Source organism: Saccopteryx leptura, chromosome X, assembly GCF_036850995.1.
Source record: "Saccopteryx leptura isolate mSacLep1 chromosome X, mSacLep1_pri_phased_curated, whole genome shotgun sequence".
NCBI lineage: Eukaryota > Metazoa > Chordata > Mammalia > Chiroptera > Emballonuridae > Saccopteryx > Saccopteryx leptura.
Window position 1 is genome coordinate 6,384,705 of NC_089516.1, and position 11,539 is coordinate 6,396,243.

The 11,539-nt window shown below is 46.6% G+C and overlaps 1 protein-coding gene across 1 annotated transcript in view; it reads left to right on the top strand.

Annotated features, from left to right (window-relative positions):
- Window positions 1-11,097, top strand: part of PRPS2 (phosphoribosyl pyrophosphate synthetase 2) — a 29,343-nt gene extending 18,246 nt beyond the window's left edge. The window contains exons 5-7 of the mRNA XM_066356556.1: window positions 6,200-6,373; window positions 7,502-7,661; window positions 8,604-11,097. Of these exons, the coding sequence (XP_066212653.1) occupies window positions 6,200-6,373; window positions 7,502-7,661; window positions 8,604-8,696 (427 nt within the window). The 3' untranslated portion in view covers window positions 8,697-11,097. The remainder of the gene's footprint in view (window positions 1-6,199; window positions 6,374-7,501; window positions 7,662-8,603) is intronic.
- Window positions 11,098-11,539: the final 442 nt, after the last annotated feature.

Below are 11,539 nucleotides of genomic sequence, written 5' to 3' on the forward strand. Positions count from 1 at the left end.
GTATTTTTATTCTCTGCAGGACTTTATAAACATTCTTATGCATTCCTGTCTGTCTCTTCTTCACTGTGGCTTCTGGGGTTATGAAGGATTCAACCCCTCTCAACAGTTTTCTTCTTCCCTGATTTTATGTTAAGGGTTGTTTTCTTTCTTTAATGTTCCAGTTTTCTTTGATATGAAAATTGTTTCAGAATAAAGAGTGAAGTAAGAATCCAAACCCTCCCCGCAGTCATCTCATTGTTCCAAATCTACTTTATTAAATAATTCATCTCTCCCTCATTGACACAAAACACCATCTTTTATGGTAAGTTCCCCTATCTATTTGCCGACTCCTGCTTTAGAGAACTGCAGAATTAACTATCAGTAAGTGCTGGTGTCGAGCTGCTGTTTGCTCGGAGCCCCTTCAGAGCAGCCCCCTCCTTCTGCCAGGAAAGTCAGGGTGCTCAGGGGTGTCCCTTTCGGATGTTTGACCCCTCCCTTTTCCCTTTCCCCAGTTTCTGCCACACGTTATCATCCTCACATTCTGTGCTCAGTTATTTCTCAACTGACAAAACAGCCTCACAGGTAACACGTGATATGTGTGGTTTATATTATCTCTGGCTTCTCTGCTTGATGCAGAAAGTCATATCTCACCAAAGAAAGGACATATCTAAGAAACCGGAACTTGCTTGCTTTAGAAAAAGTTTTGAGGGTTTTCTTCGTCGTCAAAAAAAATACTTAATGTCGCCACAAGATGTCACTCTTGGGTAGTTTTTGAAGCTGATTGGGTTGATTGCTGAGAATAAGTCTGAGTAGGAAACACACCTGCCAGTGTTGTGATAATGGATAGTCGATATTAACTAAAACTGGTATGGGAAGTTGGTGAAACTAAGTAATTCAGATTCAATTTTTATTTTTATTTTGGAAAGAATGTAAATGTGTCCAGAAGAAATGGAAATCAAACTATGTATTCTTCTAGCCTTTTGTGCTTAGATTTCTGTATGATACATGGTCCCAACGTTATTTGTGAGAGTTATGTATTAAGTCTCAGTTATATACAAAAAGAAGAGTTGTAGGCTATTCAGGAATAGGAATGTTCTAGCAACCCAGAGGACTTTTTTCAGGGATATTTTCCTTTAGTTCCTGCTTCTGGCATTACTGCTGGATACCTGACATGGCTGGGCTCCCCACTCATGGCCCATGCTCACCGCCAGCCCCCACAGCCAGAGCTCAGCTGCTTTCCTGGTCCGCCTGCTGGTCTGCTGGTCTGCAGGGGAGGAGAGCGGGGTCAGCTGGCAGAGGTGGGAATCAGGGCGTACGCGGACAACTCTGCGGGCTTAGCACTTCGGCCACAGTGGTGGCGGGCCGTGGGCCAGGGTCCTTCCAAGCTGAGATCTTCCAGGTCCTCACGAGGAAACCGAAACTGTCATATATAAACACGTTGTATGTAAGCTGTTCCAGACTCTTTTTTATTGGGAAAATTTGTCTTGTTTTCTGAGAAACTAACTTTCCTGAATTAGTTTAAATGGCTTCTCTTTTATTGGAATACTGTACAGATAGTAAATAGTATACTTTTATGGTGATTATGGGGCAGCATTTTGTCAGCATTCAAATGAATTTTTTTTGCTCAATTGATTCCTTAAATCAGGAAAAGTGGTAAATACATTTAGAAACAAAGGGGCCCTGGCTGGTTGGCTCAGTGGGTAGAGCATCAGCCCGGCATGTGGATGTCCTGGGTTCGATCCCTAGTCAGGGCACACAGGAGAAGTGATTATCTGCTTGTCTCCTTTTCTCTTTCCTCCTCCTCTCCATCTTCCCCTCTCTTAGCCAGTGGCTTCATTGGTTTGAGCATAGGCCCCAGGCGCTGAGGATAGCTTGATTGATTCAAGCATTAGCCCCTGATGGCGGTTGCTAGGTGGATCCCGGTCGGGGACATGCAGGAGTCTGTCTCTCTATCCCCCCTCTTCTCACCTAAAAACAAATAAAATAAAAAGAAATGAAGCGTGTGAACTAGAGCCACTTGATTTTGGTTCAAGGCAGAAGAATGCATTTTTTCATGGTAGGAAGAACATGGACCTCATCATAGTAATGCTGCCCTTTGCTTCAGGGACTTCGGAGATCTGAAATTGGCGTCTTCTCTTAGCTAATCTAACAATGTTTGTCTTGAACTGGAAAGTTTGGTCCTCTTGCTGTTAATGATTATTGACATTTTGATTTGTGACCACCATCTTCTGTGCTAAAACTACTGCCCAGTGTAGTTTTCTGTTTTACACGAACTAGACAGTACTATTGTGGTTTTCCAGAATCAGCCCTTAGTTCGATTTGCCCACACATTGACAGTGCCTTCGCTTGCCTCTCTTCACATGCACCCCCCCTGGCCCGGCACATTGCAGTGTATCTATACCATCTTCCTTTCCTTAAGTTACATCCTTTAGTATTTCCTTAGTGCTTGTACTGGAAGTGACTGCTTGGGTTCTGTAGTTCTGGCAGAGCTGGGCCTGGAGCTGCCCTCTTTGGCAAGGCCGCTGGGCTGTATGTGAATCCTCGCCCGACGGTCATTTTCTCACGTTGGACTGAGGCTGCTCCTTCCTTCCCTCCCGGCTTCTGTTGTTGCTGCTGAGAGTCCGGCCGTCTGTTTGCTTGCTCTTCCTTTTCAGGTTACCAGTCTTTATCCTTTGCCTCTTAAGATTTCTTGGGGATTTATTTGTTGGGTTTATTATATCAGAGGATTGGTATCTTCCAATAGTTCTGGGGAATCCTCATTTTCTCTTTGAATATTGCCTCTTTCTTGTTCTCTTCTCTCTCTCTAGAGTTCCAGTTGTCACCTTATAATTCTGTTCTTCCCCTCTCTGAGCTTCTTTTGCATACATTTGCTCATGTTTTCTCTCTTGGGCTGCCTTCTAGATAGTGTCTTCATCTCTGCCCCCTAATTCACTCACTCTCTCACACTCTAAACACACTTAGGTGTGTTTAATCTTTTTATTAAGTTTTTAATTTCAAATATAATGTTTTCCATTTCTAGAAATTCTGTTCTTTCTCAAATCTTATTTTGTCATTCTTTAGAGTCTTTTTATTCTTACCAAGTTTCTGTTTTAGTTTTTCTAAAACAGAGAACACCATCATTTTTTACTCTTCCTTGGCTAATTGCAGTGTGTGATGTTTTGCCGAAACGGCCATGTCCCCAGTCATTTCTGGTGGCCCTCACTGTGGATGTCTCGCTTCCCTGGATGTTTTGCGACTCTTGTGTGACTCCTTCATCTTCCTTAGAATTGTGTCATTATAATTCTTTAGAGAGCAGTGGCATCTGTTGTGGCCAGTTCCCTTGGAGTGCTACCCCAAAGTATCACTCTGAATTAAATTCTCCACTGGTTGGTTTTCGTCACGTACAACCTGAGAATTGCGACGAACAACTGCCAGGAGTACCTTCATGTAGTTTACAACTCTCGCGAGAACTAACCCCTTTCTTAGTGTGGGGTTTGACACAGACACGCGTCCTTGCCATCCCCACCTGGGCCACAGGTGGGTTAGTTACTCGTCATTGTGCAGGGCTCCCCTTGAGCATCCCTGTGTCACAGTTGCCTTTCCACTCTGGTCTCAGCTGAGCCCTGGGCTTTCTCTGGCATCCCCCGCATCTCCGCCATCAAACAGGAGCCCAAGCTCTCTTAGGGCTCCTTAGAAACCCTTCGGGCAAGAACTTACCTGCATGCCAGCTCCTCAGGACGGCCTCCTTTTATGTTCTCTGCTTCTGAAGATTTCCTTCCGCTCTTCCGGCCCAGCAGTGCATTTGTGAAGATGTTCGCTTTAATCTAGCACTGCCGTACCCATCAGAGAGGGTAGCCAGACTCAGCAGCGTTGTCTGCAGAGAGAGTTTCCCACCTGGAGGAAAGGCGACCTCGCCTTCGGTCTCCTTTTCATTATGCCCCTGCTAATTGCAATATAGAAAAACCACAATCTGAAAAAGATGGCTGTAGTCTTTTCTTAATTTTTTTTAATTTTTCAAATTAATTTTTAGAGAGAGGGAGAAAGGGGAGAGAAACTTCAATGAGGAAAACTGACCACAAAACGTATGAGGGTTGTGTCCTCCCCTCCTCCTCACTCCTCTTTCCTCCTCCTTCCGCCTCCTCCCTACTTCTCTCTTCTCCTCCTCCCTCCTCCTCTCTTCTCCTCCTAACTCCCTTCTCCTCCCTCCCTTCTTCCTCCCTCCTCCTCTCTCCCTCCGCTCTCCTCCTCTCTTCTCCTCCTAACTCCCTTCTCCTCCCTCTCTCTCTCCTCCCTCTCCCTCCCTCCCTCCTCCCTCCTCCTCTCTCCACCTCCTTCCTCCTCCTCTCTTCTCCTCCTAACTCCCTTCTCCTCCCTCTCTCTCCTCCCTCACTCCTCCTTCCTCCTCTCTCCACCTCCTTCCTCCTCCTCTCTTCTCCTCCTAACTCCCTTCTCCTCCCTCCCTTCTTCCTCCCTCCTCCTCTCTCCCTCCGCTCTCCTCCTCTCTTCTCCTCCTAACTCCCTTCTCCTCCCTCTCTCTCTCCTCCCTCTCCCTCCTTCCCTCCTCCCTCCTCCTCTCTCCACCTCCTTCCTCCTCCTCTCTTCTCCTCCTAACTCCCTTCTCCTCCCTCCCTTCTTCCTCCCTCCTCCTCTCTCCCTCCGCTCTCCTCCTCTCTTCTCCTCCTAACTCCCTTCTCCTCCCTCTCTCTCTCCTCCCTCTCCCTCCTTCCCTCCTCCCTCCTCCTCTCTCCACCTCCTTCCTCCTCCTCTCTTCTCCTCCTAACTCCCTTATCCTCCCTCTCTCTCCTCCCTCACTCCTCCTTCCTCCTCCTTCCCTCCTCCTCCTCCCTTCCTCCCTTCTCACTGCTCCTCTCTCCTTCTCTCTTCACCTCCTTCCTCCTCTTCTCTTCGCCTCCTTCCTCCTCTTCTCTTCGCCTCCTCTCTCCTCCTCTCTTCACTTTCTTCCTTCTCCTTTCTCCTCCTCTCTCCCTCCTCCTCCCTATCTCCCTCCTCTCTCCCTCCCTCCCTCACTCTTCCCTTCTCCCTCCTCCCATCCCCTCCTCCCTCCTCCTCCTCTCTCCCTCTTCCCTCCCTCTCCTCATCCTCCTCCCTCCCTCCTCCCTCCTCTTCATCCTCCTCCCTCCTCTTCCCTCCTCTCCCTCCTTCCCTTTCTCCCCATCCCTCTCCCCCTCCCTTTCTTCCTGTCTCTCTCTCTGTGTCTCATATCAGTGGAAATGTTTTTAAAAAAACTGAAATAGGCCCTGGCCAGTTGGCTCAGTGATAGAGCATCGGCCTGGCGTGCAGGAATCCTGGGTTTGATTCCCGGCCAGAGCACACAGGAGAAGCGCCCATCTGCTTCTCCACCCCTCCCCCTCTCCTTCCTCTCTGTCTCTTTCTTCCCCTCCCGCAGCCAAGGCTCCATTGGAGCAAAGTTGGCCTGGGTGCTGAGAATGGCTCTGTGGCTTCTGCCTCAGGCGCTAGAATGGCTCTGGTTGCAACAGAGCAACACCCCAGATGGGCAGAGCATCGCCCCCTGGTGGGCATGCTGGGTGGATCCTGTCAGGCGCATGCGGGAGTCTGTCTGACTGCCTCCCCGTTTCCAACTTCAGAAAAAAACAAAACTGAAATAGTAAAATTTTATTTCATATCACATTATGTCTGTGGCATTATTTTGTGGTCAGTTTTCATCATTTAAGCCCAATTTTCATGGGAAAGATCGTAAATGTCCTGGACTTACTGACAGGTGGGGCCTGTCACTTTCCCTTTCTGTGGCCAGCTCAGCCCTTTCCGAGCGGCTGGTCTTTCTGCGCCTTCACAGCTGATGGGCAGAGGCGCTGACTCAGGGTTTACAGTCTCTTGAGGCCTCAAGTGCAGCCGAACCACTTTCATAGTCCACATGTCCTGTGGCCATGGTAACCAGGACTTTGTCCCTACCAGCTGCACCACTGACTGCACAAATGACAGTTTCCAAGTAACCTGCTTTGACTTATACCTGACATTTTTAAAATTACCACGCAACACTAACAAATTGAGTATCAGTTTCTTACCCAACTCCAGGCCATGTCACTGGGACATTTCTCCCCTGGGTTGCCCAGGCGTGTCCCGGACCAGGGCTAGCCTTAGAAGTGAGACCTGACTCTTTCATCATCTTGAGGGTGGGTGGTTACTGCATCCGTAACATACAACGTGAAAGACCGAGGTTTTCTATTGACCCTGTTGAATCTGGTCTTTTGCGTCTGTGCAGGGTCACATCGATTGCGGACAGGTTGAACGTGGACTTTGCCCTGATTCACAAAGAGAGGAAGAAGGCGAATGAAGTGGACCGGATGGTCCTGGTGGGCGACGTGAAGGACCGTGTGGCCATCCTCGTGGATGACATGGCCGACACGTGTGGCACAATCTGTCACGCTGCCGACAGGTTCGAGGGAGTGTTTGGGAAAGTGTTCAGCAGTCTCAGCAGGAAGGGGAAAATGTCAGCTTGTAAAAGTTGGGACTCTCTCCTCTTTATTGCTGTTCGCTAAGCCGTGGCATTTCAGACCAAAGGGGGTTCTAGGCCCATTTCCTTTTCCTGATAGAAGAGAACATAGTCCTCTATGGCCTGACTTTCAGGTTCAAGGTTGAGCTGTCCGTATTTGGGGGGGGGTTGGTTTTCTGAAGTGAGGAGCAGGGAGGCAGTCAGACAGACTCCCCCGTGTGCCCGACCGGGACCCACCCGGCATGCCCAGCAAGGGGCGATGCTCTGCCCATCTGGGCCGTTGCTCCGTTGCAACCAGAGCCATTCTAGCGCCTGAGGCAGAGGCCACGGAGCCATCCTCAGTGCCTGGGCCAACTTTGCTGCAGTGGAGCCAGGGCTGCGGGAGGGGAAGAGAGAGACAGAGAGAGAGGAAGGAGAGGGGGAGGGGTGGAGAAGCAGGTGGGTGCTTCTCCTGTGTGCCCTGGCCGAGAATCGAACCTGGGACTTCCACACGTTGGGCTGACGTTCTACCGCTGTCCGTATTTTATAAAGGGTCTGGGGCAGGGCATCCCCTGCGCCTGTGCACAAAGGAAGGAGGCCATCTCGCAGGCTTCATCAGAACCTGCTTCCTTCTGTTCAGCGTTCACTCCGGCCTTCAAACGCAGTACGGAACAAAGAACATGAAATCTCTCAGTCTTTTTCTTCCTGCTGTGTTGAAACGATGGCATTCTGGTTGTCTTGGTTTAAACCTGTGGCTCTCCACCAAGGGCCGTTTTGCTTCCTGCAGTACATTGGACAATATCTGGGGACATTTTTGATTCACACAGCTGAGGGGAGGGAGGCATTGCCTCAGGGAGGTCCAGGGGTGCAGCGACAAGGAATTCCCCAGACCCAAGGCCAGGGTCAGCGGTCCCAGGTTCAATGGGGAAGTATGTTGCCAGCACACACCTTAAAGATCCTGTTTTCAGCTAATAAATGAGAATGAAATTGGTTTTATGTTTTCCTTTGTGGGACGCACCTTTTGCTTTTAAATTCACACTGAGGAGAGACTGTTTTATTTTCCTCTGTTTGTCTTTGTTCTCTGTTTTACAGGCTGCTCTTGGCCGGAGCCACCAAAGTCTATGCTATCCTCACGCACGGGATCTTCTCTGGGCCAGCTATTTCCAGAATAAACAGCGCCTCCTTTGAGGCTGTTGTTGTGACGAACACGATTCCTCAAGAGGACAAAATGATGCACTGCTCCAAGATCCAGGTACTGTCTACACTGTGGGCAGAGCCAAGCAGTGAGGCCCCTCCCTTAGGTCCCCCAAAATAGCATCGAGTCTTCTGTGTGTGCCTGCTTACTAAGGCAAACGCCGGCGGAGGCCGCAGCTTCTCGGGTCTGAGGGTCTGAGGCACGTTAGATCTCTGAGAAGGGCTGGGGCTGGCGGACATCAAAGTCAGAAGCAGTAAGTGAATGAAACCATGATAGAGAAACAGTAAGAAACGGGCTGGGCTGAAGCAACAATCAGTGCATGGCCAAGCAGTCCACCTGATTAGCTGCAGTTGAGAGTCTGCAAGCTGTATAGCCCCCCAGCCCAGTCCGGCCCACCATCTGCCTTTGTGAATAAAGTTTTATTGGAACACAACCATACCTGTTCATTTATAGAGAGTCTATGACTATGTTCACACTATGACAACTGAGTTGAGCCTGGCTTACAAAATAGAAATTTATTATCAGCCCTTTACAGAAAAAGTAGTTTGCTGATCCCTGAGTTAGAATGGTCATAGCTGTGCTCTTAAATGATACAGTCACTGCATTTTCTGAAACCAAGAGAGAGAAACCTTCCATATAATTGAATAAAATTCATTTAAAAACAACAAACGCCCCAGAAAAGGATGTCTCTGGATTCCACAGCTCCAAAAAGCCTTTTGAGTATCTGCACTGAAAACCTCACTTCCAGGGCCCCATAGGGGGCTGGTGTAACAGGTCGTAGTTTGAAACTCGATCCGAAGCTGTCTGTCCTCTAAAAAGAAATGCATGTGGGGAAATTAATTTTTAAAAAATGAGAAAAAAAAGAAATGGGTATGAGAAGTCGTCATAGTAGCACATCAAATAGCTGGAGAAATTGTAGGTTACCTGGCTTTTATGTTTTTGAGGAAACATGACCAAGATGCCTCACTTTCTCACCCCTTCTCTGTTCTGGGGATTTAGGTTATTGACATTTCGATGATCTTGGCCGAGGCGATCCGCAGGACCCACAACGGGGAGTCTGTGTCGTATCTGTTCAGCCACGTCCCGCTGTGAGGCCGGGACAGGGCGGGCTGTGGAGCGAGCCTGCTGGCTGACCAGTGTGTGTGATCTGATTTCCTAGCGTCAGCACTCAGCAGTTAGAATGCAAAAGCAGCAGGTCTGTGCATCCTCCAAGGTTCATTGTTTCTGGCTTCTGTAGCTCAAGACCATTTGTTTCCAGTTTGGGGGGAGGGTGGTGGTTATTCGATTTGTGAACTATCATAAATCAGAAATGTTTTTGTCAACTTGACTTGTTCTGATAGGTGACTTTTCCTTTGTCCTGTCAGTATTTTGAGGCCACAACTTTCAAGTTTATAATTCCACTGTGGAAGTTCATAATTTATATATTTCAGGGTTGCCAAAGGTGACTTTAGGATAAAGACATGTATGTAGATATGTAATGATAATGCCTATGGACATTTGGGTAAAACCTTGTATAGAATGAGTCTTTTTAAGAAAACCTTGGAAAGTTTATTATACCATGAGATTTTTTTTTTTTTTTTTTTTTTTTTTTTTTTTTTTTAGTAACCAGGTTTCAAATAAACCATTTTGGTTTTTGTGCTTAATTCGGACCAGATTTTATGTAATTTAAGATGGCCACTGACACATTTTTGGATAAGCACTAGACATATCAGAGGCCATGCTTATTACTACTTTTGAAAAACATAACTGTCACCTACGCGAAATGCCACACCCTAAAATTCCAAAGTTCCGTTCAGCGATAGATGCGATTGGGAACCGTTTTTGAGTTGAGTCCTTGCACTCACCGTCACGTTCATGCTTGCCTCTGTCCATCCCGATGGACAGTTCCTTGGGCACCCTACTCTGTCATCTTGTTGTTCTAGGGCGTGTGTGTAGCTCTAGCTTTTACTTTGCCTTTTCCCCCAGTAATTTCATGTTGTCGATTTCCACCAGAACAAAACTCCGAAGTCCCCTCAAAGTGACTCATCTGCTCATACTTTTGCTTTTGACATAAACAAAAAGGTAGATTTTTGTGACTTAAACCAAATGCCTAAACATCATTAGTTTTGATTTTTAATGTTCTTTCGCTTTTTGTAATGAGAAGTAGCAAGTCTGGGCAGCTGATTAGTTCAACGAAAGCCGCTACATGAAAGATGTAGGAAAGGCCTTTGACAAAAGTACAAATACATAAACATTAGTTCCTCCATTAAAATAGGGGCCCGAGGGTGATTGATCGTGGAGGGGAAGATTGCTTTCCCCATAAGATGGCCCTTGATGTCATCCTCCCACATGAGGTGTCGTCCTGTGGCAGAGGCATGCCTGGCCTCTGTGAATTTTATCACGCACACTGGTGCACGAGCAGCTGAACTCCTCAGCCCTGGCAGCGAGTGCGCCTGCACGGAGTCATGTCAGCCGTCTCTTCCTTCTGCTGAATCTCAAAACTTAAAGAGAAGAAGTCCTTTAAATTTTGCAGGTAGAAAAGTAAAGTCTGTTGAAGTCATTAACAAGTAGAGCCATCTTTAAGGTTTCAGACTTCACGATAGCACAAGGGGAATCAAAGTGAAAAGTCATTTTGGTCCTCGCAGAAACAAGCAATTTGTGGGACCTTCAAATGGTGTTTGAGATGAAACGGTAGAGCCTGGGTAAGCCAGTTATGCTATACAGAGTGACTATATCTAGACAGAATTGACTTGAGATATGTGAAGAGTTTATTTAGATACTATATAACTTTAATTTTTGATAAATTAATTTTATCTGTATTTCTTGGAATTTCTATGCATAGAGAAATGAAAATGTAGTTACGAACATGCATATGTAGACAGCTTGGCGTACAAGTATAGACATGTTGACACAAAACCAGTTGATTTAACAGTAATCAATTCATCTAACATTTATAGTGAAATAGTTCATTTTAAAATAATGACCTGAAGATAAAAAATGATATAAAATCAATTATAATTCCATGAATTAAGAACTAATTATGTCTTACATCATTTAGTACCATGTGTGTGTACCAGTACTTGTAATGCATTGATTAACTGGTGAGCCTCGATTTAGCCATGCACAGCGATGGGGATCTGAGCGATTTGGTTGCAGTTCAACAAAGAGGAGGGAGAGGCCGCCGAGCAGTTTCAGCCCAGAACCCGCACTTTTCCTGCTGCTGGTGTAGAAACATTTAAGCGAAACCACCGAAGACGTTGGTCCTGTCCGGCCCTGCTGAACGGAGGCCGACCTGGTGTATATCCCGCCCAACAGGGGAGCCAGAGACATGTGAACATACCCAAATCGCTCAGCCTCCAGCTGAACTGCTACTAATCAGTTTACAGATATTCGTATGATAACTGTCCTTTGTTAGGTGAAATAGCAACCACTATAGATTCAGGAATGTATCATTTGCAGTGCTTATGCTGTTTAGAATGTATACACATTTCAATAAAGTCATGCTCCTACTTTCTTTCGCAGTGTGTCTCCTCATTGTGAAGTGATGTGTTTTATGGGGTGCCCGAAAATGTGTGCTTCTCCCCGAATACAGCGCACCATATAAAATTACAGAAACCCCAGAAGGTTTTGAAGTCAGCTCTTCTCCATTTTGAAGGTATTTTTCAAGGACTGATTAGCAGTTTTCTTGCCCCAAAGTATTAACTGCTGTGCCAGTGAAGGTACCCAAACAGATCATTTGGATACCTATAAAACTGAAGATCACACAGTATGTTTACACTGCAAAGTAATAATGTTCAGTATCCATAGATTGGAATAGACCAAACTTAAATGGAGGCCCCATAGAAGTTTTCATGTGCTTTGATTTCAGAAGTGCTAAGAAGAATTTCCCGCTCCCATAAAATACCTATTCAGTGATGCCTAAGTTACTCTCATGGGGCCAAAGTAAATTTATAATT